Below are 25,521 nucleotides of genomic sequence, written 5' to 3' on the forward strand. Positions count from 1 at the left end.
AGAAGAGGCTGAGGCGAGAGAGAGGGAAATCTCGGAACTGAGAGAGCAGCGAACAGCAGTGAGTAAAGTAGAGAATTGGCGATTTCAGGCACTCGGGGCAGCCAGGATCAGCATCAGAGGGGTCACACGGTTCTGTGAGCTATCGAGGGTGCAATATGGCCAAAGGAGACTTCAACGGCCTGGAATAAAGTGCCATCAACTTTAATCGTGCAAACCAGGGGAATGCCTGCAGCAGCAGAGTATAATGACTCCACGAGGCAATGTGTTGTACTTGAACTGTAGTGACCTTTATTGATAACTCCAGAGTGGGCCAGGCACACCTGTACAGGTAACCCACAAGTCTCCCACTGCGGTGCCCTCTGGTGGCACATCTTGTAATAGTACAAGCAGTAACCATGTAGGATACATGACACTCCTCTTCCTCTCTCTGGTGAGGTGGACTGTCATACTCATCAGGCAATTCTTGTCCCCTCCTGATAGCCAAGTTGTGCAGCATGGAGCACACCACCACGAATTGAGCTACCTGCTCAGGGTGGTATTGGAGCTCGCCTCCTGAGTGGTCCAGGCATCTAAAGCGCTGCTTCAGCACTCCAATGGTTTTCTCCACGATATTGGGAGTGGCTCTGTGGCTCTCGTTGTATCTCCTCTCGGCTTCGGTGTGGGTGTCACACAGGGGGGTCATCAGCCAGGTGGCGAGGCCATATCCTTTGTCACCAAGCATCCAGCACTGACCTTGTGGCTGATTGTTAAACAAGTCAGGTACAGTGCTCTCACGCAGGATGTGAGCATCATGGATGCTACCCGGAAATTGAGCATTCACTGCCAGTATAATCTGCTGGTGGTCAACAACCAGCTGGACATTCAGGGAGTGGAATCCCTTGCGGTTCCTGAAAACCTCAGCATCCTGAAAAGGTGCCCGCATCGCGACGTGCGTACAGTCTATTGCTCCCTGCACCTTGGGGAAGCTTGCAATTCTGGAGAATCCTAGAGCCCTCTCACTCTGTGCCTCCCTGGTCAGAGGGAAGCTGATCAAGTCCCTCCTGCATGCGTACAGGGCTTCAGTGATCTGTCTAATGCAGCAATGTGTGGCATGCTGAGAAAGCCCACAAATGTCTCCAGCTGTGGCCTGAAAAGAACCTGAGGCGTAGAACGACAGCGCCGCGGTGACTTTGACCTCGACGGACAGTGCAGTACTGATGGTGCTGGTAGGTTGCAGATCTCCCCTTATCAGCTGGCATACCTCTCTGTGGAAGCGCAGTCTCCGAAGTCAAGTTGAGGTAAGAATGCTTCTCCTTGTACTTGCGGGGGGTGTAACATCTGGTCCTCCTCATCAGTCTGTCACGTCTTACATTGGGCACATAATGCAGTGGAGCGTTCTTTTGGCGATGTCGAGTCTGCTGCATGTAATTGGTCACCAAGAGAGGGTGAGAAAGGACAGGCCCCATTGCAGTAGCTCTCTGTTTTCCACCGATTGGTCACAAACCAGGAATGTCCTGACGAAGACACCTATTCAATTCCAATCGGTCACTGTATAGTCAAGATGTTTGTAGAGATGTTCACGTCAACTCCAACGACCTGCTGCGTACATCTGAATTCCCCCGAGGCTGAAGCACAGCGGCCTTTTAAAGGACACGACATGTGATCTAGAACATGGCGTCCATAACGCTGTTACTAGTTCCGGTTAGTTCCACTTTTTGCGGGCGGTTTATTGGGCGAGCGATATTGTGGGCGATATGTGTGCGAGGTGGTGAAATTGACGCTGGCCGCTAGACTTGGTAAATATGCTCTTTACGACAAAAAACAGTGGGCGGGCGTTAATATTGAATCTCGGCGTTAAATCAGAGCAGAAAGTAATGCTGGCCGATATTAATTCCCCATTCTGATGATTCCACCCCCAAAAATTGGGCGATCGGTAATATTTTTTCCCAGCGTTAAGCACACGGGGAAAGTAACACTCGGCGATAAGTTTCTGAAAAATGCCCACCAGTTTCCATTTTGTGCCAAAATGTGCAATATATGGGCGTATTACGTCATTTCAGTGCTAAAATAAGAACATAAGAACATAAAATGGGCGTTAAGTGGGCGATAAGCATGCAACAAAAGTGGGGGTTCGATCCCATAATCCCCAATTCAATCGATCCATCTTCACACCATATCCCCAACTCAATCTATCCATCTTCACACCATATCCCCAAATCAATCTATCTATCTTCACACCATATCCCCAACTCAATCTATCTATCTTCATGCCATATCCCCAACTCAATCTATCCATCTTCACACCATATCCCCAACTCAATCTATCCATCTTCACACCATATCCCCAACTCAATCTATCTATCTTCATGCCATATCCCCAACTCAATCTATCCATCTTCACACCATATCCCCAACTCAATCTATCTATCTTCACACCATATCCCCAACTCAATCTATCCATCTTCACACCATATCCCCAACTCAATCTATCCATCTTCACACCATATCCCCAACTCAATCTATCCATCTTCACACCATATCCCCAACTCAATCTATCTATCTTCACACCATATCCCCAACTCAATCTATCTATCTTCATGCCATATCCCCAACTCAATCTATCCATCTTCACACCATATCCCCGACTCAATCTATCTATCTTCACACCATATCCCCAACTCAATCTATCTATCTTCACACCATATCCCCAACTCAATCTATCTATCTTCACACCATATCCCCAACTCAATCTATCTATCTTCATGCCATATCCCCAACTCAATCTATCCATCTTCACACCATATCCCCAACTCAATCTATCCATCTTCACACCATATCCCCAACTCAATCTATCTATCTTCACACCATATCCCCAACTCAATCTATCTATCTTCACACCATATCCCCAACTCAATCTATCTATCTTCACACCATATCCCCAACTCAATCTATCTATCTTCACGCCATATCCCCAACTCAATCTATCCATCTTCACACCATATCCCCAACTCAATCTATCTATCTTCACACCATATCCCCAACTCAATCTATCTATCTTCACACCATATCCCCAACTCAATCTATCTATCTTCACACCATATCCCCAACTCAATCTATCTATCTTCACACCATATCCCCAACTCAATCTATCTATCTTCACACCATATCCCCAACTCAATCTATCTATCTTCACACCATATGTCAACTGTGGCTCAGTGGGTAGCACTGGGCGGTGACTCAGTGGGTAACTTTGATGGTATGAGACGTGAATTGGCTAGAATAGACTGGCGAATGATACTTAAAGGGTTGATGGTGGATAGGCAATGGCAAACATTTAAAGAACACATGGATGAACTTCAACAATTGTACATCCCTGTCTGAAGTATAAAATAAAACGGAGAAGGTGGCTCAACCGTGGCTAACAAGGGAAATTAAGGATAGTGTTAAATCCAAGGAAGAGGCATATAAATTGGCCAGAAAAAGCAGCAAACCTGAGGACTGGGTGAATTTTGTAATACAGCAGAGAAGGACAAAGGGCTTAATTAGGAGGGGGGAAACAAAGTATGAGAGGAAGCTTGCTGGGAACATAAAAACTGACTGCAAAAGCTTCTAAAGATATGTGAAGAGGAAAAGATTAGTGAAAACAAATGTAGGTCACTTGCAGTCAGATTCAGGCGAATTTATAATGGGGAACAAAGAAATGGCAAACCAGTTAAACAAATACTTTGGTTCTGTTTTCACGAAGGAAGACACAAATAACCTGCCAGAAATACTAGGGGACCGAGGGTCTAGTGAGAAGGAGGAACTGAAGGATATCCTTATTATGCAGGAAATTGTGTTCGGGAAATTGATGGGATTGAAGCCTGATAAATCCCCAGGGCCTGATAGTCTGCATCCCAGAGTACTTAAGGAAGTGGCCCTAGAAATAGTGGATGCATTGGTGATCATTTTCCAACAGTCTATCAACTCTGGATCAGTTCCTATGGACTGGAGGATAGCTAATGTAACACCACTTTTTAAAAAAGGAGGGAGAGAGAAAACGGGTAATTATAGACCAGTTAGCCTGACATCGGTGGTGGGAAAAATGTTGGAATCAATTATTAAAGATGAAATAGCAGCGCATTTGGAAAGCAGTGACAGGATCGGTCCAAGTCAGCATAGATTTATGAAAGGGAAATCATGCTTAAGAAATCTTCTGGAATTTTTTGAGGATGTAACTAGTAGATTGGACAAGGGAGAATCAGTGGATGTGGTATATTTGGACTTTCAAAAGGCTTTTGACAAGGTCCCACACAAGAGATTTGTGTGCAAAATTAAAGCGCATGGTATTGGGGGTAATGTACTGATGTGGATAGAGAACTGGTTGGCGGACAGGAAGCAGAGAGTCGGGATAAACGGGTCCTTTTCAGAATGGCAGGCAGTGACTAGTGGGGTGCCACAGGGCTCAGTGCTGGGACCCCAGCTATTTACAATATACATTAATGATTTAGATGAAGGAATTGAGTGTTTGCAGATGACACTAAACTGTCTCCAAGTTTGCAGATGACACTAAACTGGGTGGCGGTGTGAGCTGTAAGGAGGATGCTAAAAGGTTGCAGGGTGACTTGGACAGGTTAGGTGAATGCGCAAATGCATGGCAGATGTAGTATAATGTGGATAAATGTAAGGTTATCCACTTTGGTGGCAAAAACACGAAGGCAGAATATTATCTGAATGGTGGCAGATTAGGAAAGGGGGAGGTGCAACGAGACCTGGGTGTCATGGTACATCAGTCATTGAAAGTTGGCATGCAGGTACAGCAGGCGGTGAAGAAGGCAAATGGTATGTTGGCCTTCATAGCTAGGGGATTTGAGTATAGGAACAGGGAGGTCTTACTGCAGTTGTACAGGGCCTTGGTGAGGTCTCACCTGGAATATTGTGTTCCATTTTGGTCTCCTAATCTGTGGAAGGACGTTCTTGCTATTGAGGGAGTGCAGCGAAGGTTCACCAGACTGATTCCCGGGATGGCGGGACTGGCATATGAGGAGAGACTGGATCAACTGGGCCTTTATACACTGGAATTTAGAAGGATGAGAGGGGATCTCAGAGAAACTTATAAGATTATGACGGGACTGGACAGATTAGATGTGGGAAGAATGTTCCCGATGTTGGGAAAGTCCAGAACCAGGGGACACAGTCTTAGGATAAGGGGTAGGCCATTTAGGGCTGAGATGAGGAGAAACTTCTTCACTCAGAGTTGTTAACCTGTGGAATTCCCTGCCGCAGAGAGTTGTTGATGTCAGTTCATTGGATATATTCAAGAGGGAGTTAGATATGGCCCTTACGGCTAAAGAGATCAAGGGGTACGGAGAGAAAGCAGGAAAGTGGTACTGAGGGAATGATCAGCCATGATCTTATTGAATGGTGGTGCAGACTCGAAGGGCTGAATGGCCTACTCCTGCACCTATTTTCTATGTTTCTATGTTTCTTGCCTCTGAGTTGGAAGGTTGTGGGTTCAAGTCCCCCACTCCAGGGACTTGAGCACAAAAAAATCTAATTTTATACACCTCAATCAGGTCTCCCCTCAGCCTCCTCTGTTCCAAATAAAACAGACCCAGCCTATCCAATTTTTCTTCATAGGCAAAATTCTCAAAGATCGGAAGAATGACAAATTCTCTGAGAGAGATTGGGATGGGCCCAACGGAGCAATCGATAAATTGAGTTTCTCTGGGCATCTGATCCGGATGGGAACCGCATTTGTTTGGAAACACGCGATGTAACTCCAGCTTTTTGGGAAGACACAGAGCATGCGGGTTAATGTGGCGATTGAAGTGGGAAGGCGGATAATTGTTGGGTTATGCGTTTCTCGCTGTTACGTGTTTACCCTTTCAGGAGCGAGGACGATGGCAAGGTTTGTGAGCTGGTGGCTGGGGCTGTGGGCAATGTCGGGGTTTTTGAGTTACGCGTGCGCCTACAAAATCCGCCAGTGCGATATCACGAAGAGTGAACTGGAACCTTGTGATGTCCTGGGACAAACCGTCACTGTGACATGGCGCTGGTTTGATTGTGTCCAATTTGTCCAGCTGGGACTCCAAGCGGGACGAATTAGAACCTGCAGCGCGGTAAATTGTCTTGTGTATAATCCGACTCTCGATACAACACTACACGGGGTCTTTAACAACAAGCAAAAGGTGGCTGTAACCATGATGTCCCAGCTTCATGCCAGTGTTAATTGGAAGCATCACCCCAACCTGACTGGGGTTTGGCAGACTGAAACTGACAACATTCCCACAATGCTCCGAACACACTAGCAAAATAACGATCGCAGAGGTGAGTGAGGAGGGCGTAAAGCAGCCAGCTTGTCCTCTGCAGGTACCACCACAACTGGACAATGCCTGTTGAATGAGTTAAAATAACCATGCAAATGTTCCCCAGATAAGGGCTGGCAGAGAGAGAGACAAAGCGGAGAATGGGGGGGAATGTGGGAGAGAAAGCCTGTATTTCTGACATGCTTTGCTTTTGACGCAGATCAGAAAGGGCCCATGATGAGTTAAAGGTTGAAGCAGCTTCCCAACTGAAGGTTGGATCAAAGCAGAGGATGTCTCACAAAAACAGGACGCCAGACAATATGGAGCCTTCAAACATGTCAACCTGATCACCTGGTCTGTGTACAGTAACTCATGAAGCTGTTTGATGTGATTTTAGGGCATTGGTCGTTTAGGCCACATCATCTGTGTGTTAATTATTTACATGTACCATTGATATTATGACTTTGTGTAAGAGTGAGGAGAGACATTCGTTTGGAAACACTTGCGATTGGAAGGTGCGTTTCCCACACATCAGTTCGAGGGGTGAGTATTCTTTCAGTTCTCTTAACTTAAAGGGATCTCCAGTTAGCAACGGGAGGATCAGGGAATATTCCAGATGAGGTCCGGTCATTTCCTAATGAGTGGATTGAGTGTAAAGGCGGACGGTACGGGAGAGGGCAGGAAACGGTGACTGGAGGATGGAGAGAGACACAGAGCCCCTTAGTGGAGAGAGTCCGGTTAAAAAAGATCAAAGTGTCAGGGTTAAGAAGTGATAAAAAGAGAAAAGTGTTCCAGTGTCGAATGCTGGGGATTCAAAAGTTAGGAGAAGAGGCTGAGGCGAGAGAGAGGGAAATCTCGGAACTGAGAGAGCAGCGAACAGCAGTGAGTAAAGTAGAGAATTGGCGATTTCAGGCACTCGGGGCAGCCAGGATCAGCATCAGAGGGGTCACACGGTTCTGTGAGCTATCGAGGGTGCAATATGGCCAAAGGAGACTTCAACGGCCTGGAATAAAGTGCCATCAACTTTAATCGTGCAAACCAGGGGAATGCCTGCAGCAGCAGAGTATACTCAGTTGTGGGGGTATGCAACACTGTGATCCAGAGAAAGCGCCTCTGTCTGATGGCCCAGGGAACCTTGTGGGGTAAGAAAACACAGGTCAAGCACAGGATATGGTTACGGTAGGTGTAGAGGAGGGTCAGTGGGTATGGGTGGTTCCTGAACCTATTAAGGAGACTTCACATGTCAAGGGTACATGGATCATTAGTTGGGAGGGCACCCAGAAGTAGAGGAGGCAGTTTCACAGTTAATGAAATTCGCCGGGTGGCCGAGATTAAAACGCGATGTAGCTGCACATATATAGCTATGTTTAACTTGTGCATAGCAAGATCCACCTAGCCATTTTCTGCCATATCCCCACCTTCTCCCCATAACCCCAAACCCAACCTACCCACCTTCTCCCCATGTCTGGAAACATGCGATGTAACTCCAGCTTTTTGGGAAGACAGTGGAGTGCGCAGATTAATGTGGCAATTGAAATGGGGAGGCGGATAATTGCTGGGTTATGTGTTTTTCGCTGTTACGTGTTTACCCTTTCAGGAGCGAGGACGATGGCAAGGTTTGTGAGCTGGTGGCTGGGGCTGTGGGCGATGTCGGGGCTTTACGAGTGCATCTACGCTGTCGAGCCGTGTGATATCAGGAAGAGCGAATCGTTGATTTGTGTTGTCCTGGGACGTCACTACACTGTGAAATGGAGCTGGTCTAAAAGTGTCAAACTGGTCCAGCTGGAAGTCCAAATGGGACGGATCGGAAACTGCAGCGCGGTAAATTGTCTCGAGTATAATCCGCTTGTCGGTGGAAAGCTACACGGGTACTTTGAAGATCCGCTTCAGGTGCTTACAACCTTGATGCCCAATTTCATCAAATTGCAAGTTGCAAACTTTAGCCCATCCTCGCTGGGGATCGGCAGACTGAAACTGACAACAAACCCACAATGTTCCGGACACATTAGCGACATAACAATCTTAGAGGTGAGTGAGGAGGGTGTAAAGCAGCCAGCTTGTCCTCTGCAGGTACCACCACAACTGGACAATGCCTGGTGAACGAGTTAAAATAACCATGCAAATGTTCCCCAGATAACGGCTGGCAGAGAGAGAGAGAGAGACAAAGCGGAGAATGGGGGGGAATGTGGGAGAGAAAGCCTGTATTTCTGACATGCTTTGCTTTCGACGCAGGTTGGAAAGGGTCCATGCTGAGTTAAAGGTTGAAGCAGCTTCCCGACTAAAGGTTGGATCAAAGCAGAGACGCCAGACGATATGGAGCCATTCAGCCCTTCCAACGTGTCAACCTGATCACCTGAGTGCTTACAGTAATTCACAGCGAGGGTCGATTGCGGCAATGGGACCCGATTTCAGGACAAAGGGTGGCTGGTCATTTAGTCTCCATCGTCTGTATGTTAACTATTTGTATGCACCATTGATACGATGCAGGGAATCGAAGAGTGATTTTGTATAAACTGCTGCTGATCACCTGGTCTGTGTACAGTAACTCATGAAACCGTTTGACGAGATTTCAGGGCATTGGTCGTTTAGTCCACATCGTCTGTGTGTTCATTATTTACATGTACCATTGATACTATGACTTGGTGTAAGAGTGAGGAGAGACATTCGTTTGGAAACACTCGAGATTGGAAGGTGTGCGTCTCACAAGCAGAGAAGTGTATCTCTCAGTAGCTTTCACACTGGGTTTGTATAAATATGAACGTTTAAATAAAAACCTGATCCTTCCGTTATTACAACCGAGTGTGTGTGTGAATCCGACGTTTAAAGCAACGAAGGGAAAAGAACAAGAAAGCTGGCCAACAGGATTGACAGGGTAGATGCAGGGAGGATGTTTCCCCCGGGCTGGGGAGTCTAGAACCAGGGGTCACAGTCTCAGGATAAGGGGTCGGCCATTTAGGACTGAGATGAGGAGGAATTTCTTCACTCAGAGGGTGGTGAATCTTTGGAATTCTCTGCCCCAGAGGGCTATGGAGGCTCAGTCGTTGAGTATATTCAAGGCTGAGATCGATAGATTTTTGGATATTGAGGGAATCAACGGATATGGGGATCGGGCGGGAAAGTGGATTTGAGGTAGAAGATCAGCCATGATCTCTTTGAATGACGGAGCAGGCTCGAGGGGCCGAATGGTCTAATCCGGCTCCTAATTCTTATGTTCTTTTGATCTTCCCAAACTACCATCACATTAAACCAAGGTCCCAGATTCCCTCTTCTGTAGAGCAGGGGAGTTCTCCCCGGTGTCCTGGGGGCCAATATTTAACCCTCAATCAAGATTACTAAAAAACAGATTATCTACATATTATCACACTGCTGTGTGTGGAAGCTTGCTGTGCGTGAATTGGCTGCCGCGTTTCCCACATTACGACAGTGACTACACTCCAAAAAGTACTTCATTGGCTGCAACATGCTTTGGGGATGCCCTGAGTTCATGAAAGGCGCTATATAAATGTAAGTTCTTTCTTTCTTTCCAAGCCCCATCTCTCGCACCTGCCTGATCACAGCCTGATCGGCTTCAATACCTGCCTGGGCTAGGAGATTAAATACGTATTAGGCGGGGTTCCTATCCAGTGACAACCCCCATCCTTCTCTCGGCAACGAATGGAGCGGGGGCCATTTGCATAGCTCAATTGTGATGCCTCTCAAAGTCGTTCAGACCGCTGCCACTCATGGCCTGCGCAAATTGGTGTTTCCCTACAAGTGATTACACTTCAAATGTACTTCAGTGGCTGTGAAGCGTTTTGGGACGGTCCAGAGGTATTGTGAGGCGCTATATTAATGCAAGTTCTTTGTTTAGGCTCACCCTCTGAATAAACACTTGGGAAGGTGAAGGGTCGGGGTGCTATGAAACTAACTAGCAACCCCCCACCACACGCCCCACAAAGGATCTGCGTGCTCTTGAGCGGAGAGGGGCAGGGGGAGGTGGAAAATCTAAATGTAAAAAAACAATGGCACCTTTTCAAACAAGACAAATAAGATTCAGAGGAGAATGTGAGCTTTGAGAGCGTGACCATTCTGATCTGGGGGTTTCTTACCCATGGAACTCCTGTGTCCTCTCCTTGCTGTCACTGTCAGTCAATAAGCAGTGCCGCAGAATGGCCACCAGGTGTCGATAGAGAGCCGCGTCTTCCTGTTGGCACAAAGTCGAGAAGTTAGAAAGCGGGTAGGTGGAGGCCCTCTAGCTCCCCCCAGTGACCGAGTGGACAAACGACAAGGACGCCAAAAAGCTTCAAATTGCTGTTGGTGGGTTTAGTGTCGGAACGTTTAATGCTCTGGTAGGGCATTATTTTGTCCGCTACTTTAAGAACAGTTCGCGCCGCTGTCCGGGCCAATATTTATCACTTAACCCAACATTACTAAAACACATTATTTGCCCATTTGTGTCAGTCGTGGCTCAGTGGGCAGCACTCTCGTCTCTGAATCACAAGGTCATGGGTTCAAGTCCCACTCCAACGACCGGAGCACAAAAATCCAGGCTGACACTCCCAGTGCAGTACTGAGGGAGCGCCGCACTGTCGGAGGGGCAGTACTGAGGGAGCGCCGCACTGTCGGAGGGGCAGTACTGAGGGAGCGCCGCACTGTCGGAGGGGCAGTACTGAGGGAGCGCTGCACTGTCAGAGGGGCAATACTGAAGGAGCGCCGCACTGTCGGAGTGGCAGTGCTGAGGGAGTGCCGCACTGTCGGAGGGGCAGTGCTGAGGGAGCGTCGCACTGTCGGAGGGGCAGTACTGAGGGAGCACCGCACTGTCAGCGGGGCAGTACTGAGGGAGCGTTGCATTGTCGGAGGGCAGTACTGAGGAAGTGCCGCACTGTCGGAGGGGCAGTGCTGAGGGAGCGTTGCATTGTCGGAGGGCAGTACTGAGGGAGTGCTGCACTGTCGGAGAGGCAGTAATGAGGGAGCACTGCACTGAGGGAGTGCCGCACTGTCGGAGGGGCAGTGTTGAGGGAGTGCTGAACTGTCGGAGGGGCAGTACTGAGGGAGCGCCGCATTGTCGGAGGAACAGTACTGTGGGAGCGCCACATTGTCGGAGGGGCAGTACTGAGGGAGCGGTGCCATCTTTTGGATGAGATGTTAAACTGAGGTGGATGTAAAAGATCCCATTTCTAGGAAGAGGAGGGGAGTTATCCCCAGTGTTGTGGGGTCAATATTTATTCCTCAACCAACAATGCTAAAAACAGATTATCTGGGCCATTATCACATTGCCGTGTGTGGGAGCTTGCTGTGCGCTAATTGAAATATAGACATAGAAACATAGAAAATAGGTACAGGAGTAGGCCATTCAGCCCTTCTAGCCTGCACCGCCATTCAATATGCAACTTTAGTACCCCCTTCCTGCTTTCTCGCCATACCCCTTGATCCCCCGAGTAGTAAGGACTTCATCTAACTCCCTTTTGAATATATTTAGTGAATTGGCCTCAACTACTTTCTGTGGTAGAGAACTCCACAGGTTCACCACTCTCTGGGTGAAGAAGTTTCTCCTCATCTCGGTCCTAAATGGCTTATCCCTTATCCTTAGACTGTGACCCCTGGTTCTGGACTTCCCCAACATTGGGAACATTCTTCCTGCATCTAACCTGTCTAAACCCGTCAGAATTTTAAACGTTTCTATGAGGTCCCCTCTCATTCTTCTGAACTCCAGTGAATACAAGCCCAGTTGATCCAGTCTTTCTTGATAGGTCAGTCCCACCATCCCGGGAATCAGTCTGGTGAATCTTCGCTGCACTCCCTCAATAGCAAGAATGTCCTTCCTCAAGTTAGGAGACCAAAACTGCACACAATACTCCAGGTGTGGCCTCACCAAGGCCCTGTACAACTGTAGTAACACCTCCCTGCCCCTGTACTCAAATCCCCTCGTTATGAAGGCCAACATGCCATTTGCCTTCTTAACCGCCTGCTGTACCTGCATGTCAACCTTCAATGACTGATGTACCATGACACCCAGGTCTTGTTGCACCTCCAATTTTCCTAATCTGTCACCATTCAGATAATAGTTTGTCTCTCTGTTTTTACCACCAAAGTGGATAACCTCACATTTATCCACATTATACTTCATCTGTCATGCATTTGCCCACTCACCTAACCTATCCAGGTCACTCTGCAGCCTAATAGCATCCTCCTCGCAGCTCACACTGCCACCCAACTTAGTGTCATCCGCAAATTTGGAGATACTAAATTTAATCCCCTCGTCTAAATCATTAATGTACAATGTAAACAGCTGGGGCCCCAGCACAGAACCTTGCGGTACCCCACTAGTCACTGCCTGCCATTCTGAAAAGTACCCAATTACTCCTACTCTTTGCTTCCTGTCTGACAACCAGTTCTCAATCCACGTCAGCACACTACCCCCAATCCCATGTGCTTTAACTTTGCACATTAATCTCTTGTGTGGGACCTTGTCGAAAGCCTTCTGAAAGTCCAAATATACCACATCAACTGGTTCTCCCTTGTCCACTTTACTGGAAACATCCTCAAAAAATTCCAGAAGATTTGTCAAGCATGATTTCCCTTTCACAAATCCATGCTGACTTGGACCTATCATGTCACCTTTTTCCAAATGCGCTGCTATGACATCCTTAATAATTGATTCCATCATTTTACCCACTACTGAGGTCAGGCTGACCGGTCTATAATTCCCTGTTTTCTCTCTCCCTCCTTTTTTAAAAAGTGGGGTTACATTGGCTACCCTCCATTCCATAGGAACTGATCCCGAGTCAATGGAATGTTGGAAAATGACTGTCAATGCATCCGCTATTTCTAAGGCCACCTCCTTAAGTACTCTGGGATGCAGTCCATCAGGCCCTGGGGATTTATCGGCCTTCAATCCCATCAATTTCCCCAACACAATTTCCAGACTAATAAGGATTTCCCTCAGTTCCTCCTCCTTATTAGACCCTCTGACCCCTTTTATATCCGGAAGGTTGTTTGTGTCCTCCTTAGTGAATACCGAACCAAAGTACTTGTTCAATTGGTCTGCCATTTCTTTGTTCCCCGTTATGACTTCCCCTGATTCTGACTGCAGGGGACCTACGTTTGTCTTTACTAACCTTTTTCTCTTTACATATCTATAGAAACTTTTGCAATCCGCCTTAATGTTCCCTGCAAGCTTCTTCTCGTACTCCATTTTCCCTGCCCTAATCAAACCCTTTGTCCTCCTCTGCTGAGTTCTAAATTTCTCCCAGTCCCCAGGTTCGCTGCTATTTCTGGCCAATTTGTATGCCACTTCCTTGGCTTTAATACTATCTCTGATTTCCCTTGATAGCCACGGTTGAGCCACCTTCCCTTTTTTATTTTTACGCCAGTCAGGAATGTACAATTGTTGTAGTTCATCCATGCGGTCTCTAAATGTCTGCCATTGCCCATCCACAGTCAACCCCTTAAGTATCATTCGCCAACCTATCCTAGCCAATTCACGCCTCATACCTTCAAAGTTACCCTTCTTTAAGTTCTGGACCATGGTCTCTGAATTAACTGTTTCATTCTCCATCCTAATGCAGAATTCCACCATATTATGGTCATTCTTCCCCAAGGGGCCTCGCACAATGAGATTGCTAATTAATCCTCTCTCATTACACAACACCCAGTCTAAGATGGCCTCCCCCCCTAGTTGGTTCCTCAACATATTGGTCTAGAAAACCATCCCTTATGCACTCCAGGAAATCCTCCTCCACTGTATTGCTTCCAGTTTGGCTAGCCCAATCTATGTGCATATTAAAGTCACCCATTATAACTGCTGCACCTTTATTGCATGCACCCCTAATTTCCTGTTTGATGCCCTCCCCAACATCACTACTACTGTTTGGAGGTCTGTACACAACTCCCACTAATGTTTTTTGCCCTTTGGTGTTCTGCAGCTCTACCCATATAGATTCCACATCATCCAAGCTAATGTCTTTCCTAACTATTGCATTAATCTCCTCCTTAACCAGCAATGCTACCCCACCTCCTTTTCCTTTTATTCTATCCTTCCTGAATGTTGAATACCCCTGGATGTTGAGTTCCCAGCCCTGATCATCCTGGAGCCACATCTCCGTAATCCCAATCACATCATATTTGTTAACATCTATTTGCACAGTTAATTCATCCACCTTATTGCGGATACTCCTTGCATTAAGACACAAAGCCTTCAGGCTTGTTTTTTTAACACCCTTTGTCCTTTTAGAATTTTGCTGTACAGTGGCCCTTTTTGTTCTTTGCCTTGGGTTTCTCTGCCCTCCACTTTTCCTCATCTCCTTTCTGTCTTTTGCTTTTGCCTCCTTTTTGTTTCCCTCTGTCTCCCTGCATTGGTTCCCATCCCCCTGCCATATTAGTTTAACTCCTCCCCAACAGCACTAGCAAACACTGCCCCTAGGACATTGGTTCCGGTCCTGCCCAGGTGCAGACCGTCCGGTTTGTACTGGTCCCACCTCCCCCAGAACCGGTTCCAATGCCCCAGGAATTTGAATCCCTCCCTGCTGCACCACTGCTCAAGCCATGTATTCATCTGCGCTATCCTGCGATTCCTACTCTGACTATCACGTGGCACTGGTAGCAATCCCGAGATTACTACTTTTGAGGTCCTACTTTTTAATTTAGCTCCTAGCTCCTTAAATTCGTTTCGTAGGACCTCATCCCTTTTTTTTTTACCTATGTCGTTGGTACCAATGTGCACCACGACAACTGGCTGTTCTCCCTGCCTTTTTAGAATGTCCTGCACCCGCTCCGAGACATCCTTGACCCTTGCACCAGGGCTGTCGCGTTTCCCACATTGCAACAGTGACTGCACTTCATTGGCTGCAAAGTGCTTTGGGACGTCTGGTGGTTGTGAAAGGCAATAATAAATGCAAAGTCTTTTTTTTTAAATCGCTGGGAGACGGGTTGCTAAGTGACGCCCCTCCCCCCTGCCCCCCGGGCTTGGTCTCGGGCCAGCGCGGTGCGGGTTCCTTGCCTCGTCTACCGGCCGGCGGTTGGTGTCGAAGGTGACGTTGAAGAGGATTTTCAGGACCTCCATGGCGTGGTCGGTCTCCTGGCGGCCGAGGGCCAGCCCGCCGCGGGCCGAGGCCACCTCGTGCACGTCCAGCCAGCGCAGGTCGAGTGCGGCCTCCAGCGCGTCGGTCAGCAGCGCCACCCCGCGCAGCTCGCGGGCCAGCTGGCGCCTGACGTCCAGCCGCAGCGCCGTCAGCAGGAAGGTCAGCCGCAGCTCGTAGAAGCGGCAGTCGCGGTGGCCGCCCGCCCGCCCGCCGCCGTCCAGCTTGAGCCGCTCCGCCAGCCCGCTGACCAGCCGCATCTCGCCCGCCACCTCCTGGGCCGCCGCGCTGTTGTACACCGTGTTGCAGAGGCACTTGAGCGCCTCGGAGGCCACTTCGCCGTCCGGGGCCTCCCGGGGCTTGAGCTCCTCCTCGCCCGACGCCGACGCCGCCGTGGATCCCCGCTCGATGCCGGCCAGCCGCGCCAGAACCCTCATGGTCCGGCTCGTGGCGAAGGGTGCCAGGGCGTGCTTGTCGCGGGAGAGGATGCGGACAGTCTCCAGGCTGACCAGTTGGCAGGACGGCTGGAGGTCCCGCTCCAGGAACTTGATCACCAGCTCGCCGATGTTCTGAAAGGGAAGCAGAGAAGGTGCTCGAGTTAGTTCGCGGGAAAAGGATATGGAAGCGCAAAAAAAAAAGGATGATGCCAGAACTGAGAGGAAAGGCTGAGTAGGACGGGGCTCTTTTCTCTAGAGAAGAGAAGTAGGAAGGGGTTTGGATAGCGTTGGGGGTAAAAATAAGACTTCCCCTCCTCAAGGTGTACTCCCTGATATAAGGAATCGACACCCGCCCGTAGCCCCGCCCGTATAGCGAACACGGAATCACTCGGACTAAACCTCGGTTTAACCGATTTTTATTCAAGCATGCTCGGGAAGGGTTCCGATGAACACTTCCCAGAACAAAGGTTTTACAACTACAGTTGTACATTTTTCGAGGTGTGCGAATCCCCCCTACAAAACCACTGATTGGCCGACTGCTTATCAGTGAAGTTACATTGATTCGTCGACCCTTATCAGACTGGCTCTGAGTGGTCCTTCCCACCAGTCCATCTCCCAGCGCACGTCACCCCTCCCGGAATGTGTTATTACAGTGGTGGCAACTTTGCCTCAGTTCCCCATGACATGTGAAGTGACCTTGCTTCCCAGCGTTTGCTATCTTTCTTGACTGTTGACTCTCCACTGCCCTCGGTGGATGTGTTATTCAGTACTGAGTCTATGTTTACATCTTCTGTCAGTCTGTGCTAAGGGTCAATGCATTGTTGGCTACTTATGATGGTTCATTAACCATCAGGCTTTGCTGCGTAGCAAACTTTGCTGTTGCCCCTTCTTAAAACCCATTCAAGCAAGTGCATAAACGTGCTTTACATACATAAGCGAGTTTTACATACAATCGGTCACTTACAATCCCTACCGTAAGGTAGAGGAACTCCCGATTCCTCACAACCTCCTCATACTGATAAGCCCTTCAATCAGAACCATGTGTCAGATCAATTCACTGCCTTCAGTGTCCACTTTAGTGACCATCTTTTATCCCCTTACCGATAGGGTAGACGCAGATAAGGTTTCCGCCTGCGTGGGAGACTAGAACTTGGGATCATAAATAGATGCTACTCAATAAATCCAATAGGGAATTCAGGAGAAGCTTCTTTACAAAGAGTTTTGTGGCTATTGAACGTGCTGCCACAGGGAGGGGTTGAGGCGAATAGTATCGATGCATTTAAGGGGAGGCTGGATAAACACATGAGGGAGATAGAGGGGTATAGAGTATAGAAACATAGAAAATAGGTTCAGGAATAGGCCCTTCGAGCCTGCACCACCATTCAATATGATCATGGCTGATCATTCACCTTAGTACCCCATTCCTGCTTTCTCTCCATACCCCTTGATCCCTTTAGCCGTAAGGGCCACATCTAACTCCCTTTTGATTATATCTAACAAACTGGCCTCAACAACTTTCTGTGGTAGAGAATTCCACAGGTTCACAATTCTGAGTGAAGAAGTTTCTCTTCATCTCGGTCCTAAATGGCTAACCCTTTATCCTTAAAAGCAGAGAGGGTATTGGTGAGGCCACACCTGGAGTACTGCGTACAGTTTTGGTCACCATATTTACGAAAGGATATATTTGCATTGGAGGCTGTTCAGAGAAGGTTCACGAGATTAATTCCTGAGATGAAGGGGTTGTCTTATGAGCAAAGGTTGAGCAGGTTGGGCCTATACTTGTTGGAGTTTAGAAGAATGAGAGGTGATCTTATCGAAATACATAAAATAATGAGGGGGCGCGACAAGTTGGATGCAGAGAGAATATTTCCACTCATAGGGGAACTAAAACTAGGGGACATAGTCTTAGAATAAGGGGCCGCCCATTTAAAACTGAGATGAGGCGATATTTCTTCTCTCAGAGAGTTGTAAATCTGTGGAATTCTCTGCCCCAGAGAGCTGTGGAGGCTGGGTCATTGAATATATTTAAGGCAGAGATAGACAGATTTTTGAGCGATAAGGGGATAAGGGGTTATGGGGAGCGGGCGGGGAAGTGGAGCTGAGTCCATGATCAGATCAGTCATGATCTTATTGAATGGCGGAGCAGGCTCGAGGGGCCGTATGGCCTACTCCTGCTCCTATTTCTTATGTTCTTATGATGTGCTGATAGGGTGTGTAATGTCTTTGCTTCATGGGTTCTTTGCTTAAGAATTCACAGCAACACATTGCTATTAAGAACTAGTTGGTTTATTAGCAAAAGGTTTAACAATCACACTACACATTACCGGTTCATCCACCAGGCTCACAACCACCTGCCCCATCGTGGATCCCCTGAACCCAACTGGCTGGGGTTTTATTGAGTCTTGTGACCATCACTTGACTGGCTAAGCCACTCCCAACTCAACAGCTCTATATACCTGTGAGCATACTCGCAGGTGCACACATTACAGAGGTGAGATGAAGCAAGATGGGAGGAGGCTGATAAACACCAGTGCAGACCAGTTGGTACCCGAATGGCCTGTTTATGTGTTGTAAATACGATGTAATACCGAGCGACAGTGACCCATTCCTGATCACCAGCGACTGGTCAAATCTGAGACGTTCTCAGACACAACAGGCATAAATGTGCAGTTTGCAATGACACTAGACGCCGTCTGATCCGTGGACCCCATTGTATGTTGTGTTATAATGTTCCTCAGCTCCTTCAGTCTTGCTCCGACAATCTACAGGCTTTTAAAACCCAAGATGAGCATCGCCAAGCTCCCACCCACTAATTTATCTAGCTTTTTCTCCTAGTCCTTGTATACTTGGTGGTACCTGCACAGCGACCCTTGGGCTACGTGCCTCAATAAAGTCAACTTAGATCATTGCACTGTCGGAGGGGCCGTCTTTCAGATAAGACGGATGAGATGAGGAGAAATGTTTTCACTCAGAGGGTGGTGAACCTGTGGAATTCTCTACCACAGAAGGCTGTGGAGGCCAAGTCACTGAATATGTTTAAGAGGGAGAGAGATAGATTTCTAGAAACAAAAGGCATCAAGGGGTATGGGGAATATGGTGTTGAGATAGAGGATCAGCCATGATCATATTGAATGGCGGTGCAGATTCGAAGGGCCGAATGGCTCCAATTTCCTATGTTTACGGCCACCTTCTCGAGGGGTGATTAGGGCTGGGCGATAAATGGGCCTTGGCAGCGACACAGTATTCGGGAGAAGGCAGCGCGTGAGGGCCAGGCAGAGCACAGGACTGGGATAACCCGCAACGGGAAACAAAACTACCGAAATAATAATAAAACCTCCTGAGTCTATCCCCTGCCCAGGCCCCTCGGGGAGGATCGGGACTGCCTCTTACCTTTCTCAGCTTCACCTCCGCAGCCTTAGCTTGGTCAGCATCCGAGTCGGAATCCGAGTCAGCCGAGTGTTCCTTATATTTCATTATCCTAAACTAGGCCCGGCAACGGGATGGAAGCAGATGAACAGGTTGAAAGAAAAAGGGGTTGGGGGGATGGGAGGGGGGAGACTCCGAGTTTTATATTCCCCGACTCGAGGGGACGGGTGTGGGGGCGGGGGCAGGGGTGAGGGGAGGGGATGAAAGGACCAAGAAATAACAGTGTAAACCTAAAAGAATAACACTTGAAATTTATATTTCGCCCGCACCGGTTCAAAGGCGCGCGGGCTTTAAATAATAGCAACTGGTCTTCCGTCTCACGGCAAACCCTGCCTTCCCTCGCGTAGCCTGTGGATCAATAACCACACAGCCACACCCCCCCCCCCACCCCGCTCCTCTCCCCACCTGTTCCTCCCGCACCCACCCCACTCCTCCTCCCCCCTCGATCCTCCCCCCACCCCCGGCTCCTCCCGGCTCCTCCCCCCCCCCCCCCCGCGTTCCTCCTCCCCAGCTCCTCCCCCCACCCCCGCTCCTCCCCCCCCTCCCCCCCACTCCTCCTCCCCCCTCGATCTCCCCCCACCCCCGGCTCCTCCCGGCTCCTCCCCCCCCCCCCCGCGTTCCTCCTCCCCAGCTCCTCCCCCACCCCCGCTCCTCCCCCCCCTCCCCCCCACTCCTCCCCCCTCGATCCTCTCCCCACCCCCGGCTCCTCCCGGCTCCTCCCCCCCCCGCGTTCCTCCTCCCCAGCTCCTCCCCCCACCCCCGCTCCTCCCCCCCCTCCCCCCCACTCCTCCTCCCCCCTCGATCCTCCCCCCACCCCCGCTCCTCCCCCCCCTCCCCCCACTCCTCCTCCCCCCCTCGATCCTCCCCCCACCCTCCGCTCCTCCCGGCTCCTCCACCACCCCACCCCACGCCCCCCCCCAGCTCCTCCGCCCCCCCCCCACGCGTTCCTCCTCCCCAGCTCCTCCCCCCCCTCCCCCCCACTCCTCCTCCCCCCCTTGATCCTCCCCCCACCCCCCGCTCCTCCCGGCTCCTCCACCACCCCACCCCACGCGCCCCCCCCAGCTCCTCCGCCCCCCCCCCACCCGCGTTCCTCCTCCCCAGCTCCTCCCCCCACCCCCGCTCCTCCCCCCCCCTCCCCCGCACTCCTCCCCCCACCCCAGCGGAAACAAAACTGGAGGCCGAAAATAGAGATCGTCATGACCGTTCCATCCTCAGCCTCCGACACTGTTCCAACGACGCTCAACGCAAGCCCAAGGAACAGCTCCTCATCTGCCTTCGGGGGGGGTGGGGGGTGGGGGAGCAGTGCCGTGCGGCGAGGACAGGCTGGTGGAGGACCTTTGTCTTACGGACGTTAAGCGTAAGGCCCACGCTTTCCCACGCTTCGGTGAGTACATCGACCATATCCCGGCGTTCAGCCTCAGAATGCGCGCAGACGCGGGCGTCGTCCGCGTAATGCAGCTCAACGACAGTTCCCTGGCCAAAGACCGCCCGAGGTGGAGACAGTGCACCTGGGAGGGCGCTGAGCACCTCGAATCTCAACGCCGCGAGCGTGAAGAGGCCAGGAGCAGGCAGCGGAAGGAGCGTGCGGCAAACCAGCCCCACCCACCCCCTTCCCCCGGGCGAATGTCTGCCCCACCTGTGACAGGGTCTGTGGCTCTCGTACCGGACTGTTCAGCCACCAAAGGACTCACTTTAGGAGTGGAAGCAAGTCTTCCTCGATTCCGAGGGACTGCCGATGAGGGATGAGGGCTACAGCCTTCTGGACTCAACGTCACATTCAACCATTTCAGACCATAACCTCTGTCTCTATGGTCATCTCCTCTGTTTATTTTCCTCTCTTTCCACGGCAGACGTCGATGATTCTGCCATTATCCATTCACACCCTATCTAGACACATCTTTTGTTTCTTAACTTGTCCGATTACCATCTCCTCTCGCCTCGCCCCATCGTCCCGTTTGTCTCTCTAATCGCTCCTGCCTCCCACCCTATGACGGACCCTTTCCCTGCCCCCTACACTTTGCTTAAAAACCCGTTAGATCGCTGACTTTTCCCAGTTCTGACCAAGGGTCGCCGACCTGAAACGTTAGCTCTGTTTCTCTCTCTCCACAGATGCTGCCCGACCCGCTGAGTGTCTCCAGCGTTGTCTGTTTTTAGCTCACAATCCAGCATCCGCGGCATTTAGCTCTTGTAACAGAGACCGTAGCTCAGCACTGTGCATGGCGGAGAGCACAAAGACTCACGAATAACCAGCCTCCATTTTGGATCCCATTCACCAACAAAACAACAACAACATATATTTATATAGCGCCTTTAACAGAGTTAAGAACTCCCAAAGTGCTTCACAGCAGCGATTATCAAACAAAATTTGACACCGAGATCACATAATGGGATATTAGGGCAGATGGACACATGACTATTTAAAAACATAAGAATATAACAAATAGGAGCAGGAGTAGGCCATTCGGCCCCTCAATGAGACAATGGCTGCTCTTCCACCTCAACTCCACTTTCCTGCACTATCCCCATATCCCTTGATTCCCTTAATATCCAAAAATCTATCGATCTGAATATACTCAAAGACTGAGCTTCCACAGCCCTCTAGGGCAGAGAATTCCAAAGATTCACCACCCTCTGAGTCAAGAAGAGCAGGGCAGTTATCCCCGGGTGTCCCGGGGCCAATATTTATCTCTCAACCTACATCACTAAAAACAGATTATCTGGTCTTTATCACAATGCTGTTGGTGGGAGCTTGCTGTGCACAAATGGGTATCGCCCGCGTTGCCCACGTTACAGCAGTGACTACACTGCAACAAAGCGCTTTGGGACATCCTGTGGTTATGCAAGGCGCTATAGAAATGCAAGTGGTTTCTGTTAACCGTCTCCCAAATCAGGTATAATGGAATCAAATAGCGGGGGATTGGTCCGCAAGATGACATCCATGGCGGCTCACCTGAGAGAACAAACACAGGATGGTTTGCGAAAGACCAGAAGAGCAGAATCACAATAGGGCAGAGCAGCAAGCAAGCGGGAGACTTGGGGAACGACAGATCGGGGGTAGACTGCTCTAGGTTGCTGGCTGGAAACCATTCACTAGGTGGAGGGAGGGAGCGGCAGCTAAGAAACAACGGGATTTCTTTACCTCTTCCAGTTTTTCCAACTGCCCAGATAATGGTGGAAGTAAACATGCAAAATAATTTGTAAAGTATTTGCTTCATGGGTTCGTTGCTTAAGAATTCATAGCAACACATTGCTATTAAGAACTAGTTTGGTTTATTAACAAAAGGTTTAACAATCACATTACACATTAACCGGTTCATAGAAACACAGAAACATAGAAAATAGGAGCAGGAGTCGGCCATTCGGCCCTTCGAGTCTGCACCGCCATTCAATATGATCATGGCTGATCCTCTATCTCAACACCATATTCCCGCTTTTTCCCCATACCCCTTGATGCCTTTTGTGTCGAGAATTCTATCTCTCTCTCCCTTAAATATATTCAGTGACTTGGCCTCCACAGCCTTCTGTGGGAGAGAATTCCACAGGTTCACCACCCTCTGAGTGAAAACATTTCTCCTCATCTCGGTCCTAAATTTCCTACCCCGTATCCTGAGACTGTGAGCCCTTGGTCTAGACATCCTCCCCGCATCCAGTCTATCCAACCCCGTCAGAATTTTATACATTTCAGTGAGATCCCATAAAGAATATAAGAAATAGGAACAGGAGTAGGCCATAAGGCCCCTCGAGCCTGCTCCGCCATTCAATAAGATCATGGCTGATCTGATCATGGACTCAGCTCCACTTCCCCGCCCGCTCCCCATAACCCCTCATCCTCCCATCGCTCAAGAAACTGTCTATTTCGGTCTTAAATTTATTCAATGTCCCAGTTTCCACAGCTCTCTGAGGCAGTGAATTCCACAGATTTACAACCCTCTGAGTGAAGAAATTTCTCCTCATCTCAGTTCTAAATAGGCAGCCCCTTATTCTAAGATCGTGCCCTCTAGTTCTTGTCTCCCCCATCAATGGAAATATCTTCTCTGCATCCACCTCATCAATCCCCCTCATAATCTTATCCGTTTCGATAAGATCACCTCTTATTCTTCTGAATTCCAATGAGTAGAGGTCCAACCTACTCAACCTTTCCTCATAAGTCAACCCCCTCATCCCCGGAATCAACCAAGTGAACCTTCTCTGAACTGCCTCCAAAGCAACTATATCTCCTCTCATTCTTCTAAACTCTCGTGAATACAGGCCCAGTCGACCCAATCTCCCCTCATACGACAGTTAACCATCAGGCTCACAGCCACCTGCCTCATCATGGATGACCTAGACCCAACTGGCTGGGGTTTTATTGAGTCTTTTGAACTTCACTGTGACTGACTAAGCCACTCACAACTCAACAGCTCTACAACTATTTTAATTATAACTTTAAGCCCAGTGCCCCCTTTTGTAAAGGGACACATATCAAGAAAGACTGGATCAACTGGGCTTGTATTCACTGGAGTTCAGAAGAATGAGAGGGGATTTCATAGAAACGTTTAAAATTCTGACGGGGTTAGATGCAGGAAGAATGTTCCTAATGTTGAGGAAGTCCAGAACCAGGGGTCACAGTCTAAGGATAAGGGGGTAAGCCATTTTAGGACCGAGATGAGGAGAAACTTCTTCACCCAGAGAGTGGTGAACCTGTGGAATTCTCTACCACAGAAATTTGTGAGGCCAATTCACTAAATATATTCAAAAAGTAAGGGGATCAAGGGTTATGGCGAGAAAGCAGGAATGGGGTACTGAAGTTGCATGTTCAGCCATGAACTCGTTGAATGGCGGTGCAGGCTCGAAGGGCCGAATGGCCTACTCCTGCACCTATTTTCTATGTTTCTATGACTAGAGCCCACAAATTAACAAATAAACGTTAAAGGGAACCTTATTAAATCAAATTAAAATTCTATTCCTGGGGGTGATGATGCACTCCAGTCCCTCTGGCGCCTACCTCTCGTGGAAGGCCACGAGCGTACCGGTGGGCACCATGTGCTCCATCACCAGGGACATCCCGGGCGCGAAAGTAGCCGCGGAAGAGAGGCAGGCAGTCGGGCTGAACAACTCCTTTGTCCGCCCGCTGCCTGGACCGGCTGATGGCCCCCCTTGACCAGGCCCAGGAGCAGGCCCACGAGGAGGCCTTCCGACCTGCCCGCTCCCCTCCGCACAGGGTGCCCAAAGATCAGAAGGGTGGGACTGAAGTGCAACCAGAATTTTTATGAGCAGCCCCTTCAAATAATGGAAGAGGGGCTGCAACCTCGCACATTGTACGTAGACACGGAAAGGCTCTACAAACCTGTGAGCATACTCACTGGTGCATGCATTACACCATTAAACACATTGAAAGAGACACTGCGTTGATGGCGCTGTAAGATTTCAGTTCCCTACAGTGTCCTCATCCACGGATTGTTGGGTGGTCCTCGTTAACAGGAGCGTCCCAAAGTTCTGAATCACTAACGTCCTAAGTGGAGAGTTAGCGAGATGGCCCGAGCTGGGTTCTCCTTCACACCCCCCCCCCCCGCCCCACCAAGCTCTCCTAACCCCGCCCCCCCCTAAGCTCTCCTGTATTTTGTCAGGTTTTACTCTCTGCCCGTAGCCACCTGCCCAACCAATCAACGCACCATTCTCGGCAAATCCGACGGATGTAGGATTGAAAATGTAGATTGCCGGAGGACTAACGCCCGTGGGATCGCCAACTCTGGTTGGACGGGTTCCTGGAGGTGTCACCACGTGACGTTCGGGCCTCCATCCAACCCCCTCCCCCACCATTGGTCGCCCGACACGCCCATCCCCCCCCAGAGCCCCTGCCTCCCCACGCCCAATCGCAAAGCGAACGGGCTCTTCTTTACCGGATTGGTTGATTCGTGACTTGTCAATAGCGTTTGTTTCTAGAGGGATAGAATTGAAAAGTAGGGAAGTTATGCTAAACCTGTATCGAACCTGGGTTAGACCACACTTGCAGCACTGTGTACAGTTCTGGTCGCCATGTTATAGAAAGGATATAGAGGCACTGGCGAGGGTGCAGAGAAGATTTACAGGGATGATACCAGAAATGCGAGGGTGTACATATCAGGAAAGGATGAACAGGCTGGGTCTCTTTTCGTTTGAGGGGTGACCTAATAGAGGTCCTTAAAATGATGAAGGGTTTTGACAGAGTGGATACAGAGAGAGTGTTTCCACTTGTGGGGAAGAGCATAACTAGAGGCCATCGATATAAGATAGTCACCGAGAAATCCAATGGAGAATTCAGGAGAAACTTCTTTACCCAGAGAGCGGTGAGAATGTGGAACTCGCTGCCACAAGGAG

General features: G+C 49.5%; 1 protein-coding gene across 2 annotated transcripts in view; it reads right to left on the reverse strand.

The window, feature by feature from the left end:
* LOC139230066 (chaperone Ric-8A-like) overlaps positions 1-25,521 on the reverse strand; it is a 60,930-nt gene that overhangs the window by 23,672 nt on the left and 11,737 nt on the right. For both annotated transcript variants that reach the window (XM_070861855.1, XM_070861853.1), the window contains 2 exons: positions 15,244-15,891; positions 10,355-10,449 (listed from right to left, as the gene is read on the reverse strand). In XM_070861855.1, coding sequence (XP_070717956.1) covers positions 10,355-10,449; positions 15,244-15,891 — 743 coding nt within the window. The remainder of the gene's footprint in view (positions 1-10,354; positions 10,450-15,243; positions 15,892-25,521) is intronic.

The sequence above is a fragment of the Pristiophorus japonicus genome, chromosome 19 (genome assembly GCF_044704955.1).
Source record: "Pristiophorus japonicus isolate sPriJap1 chromosome 19, sPriJap1.hap1, whole genome shotgun sequence".
Taxonomy (NCBI): Eukaryota; Metazoa; Chordata; class Chondrichthyes; family Pristiophoridae; genus Pristiophorus; species Pristiophorus japonicus.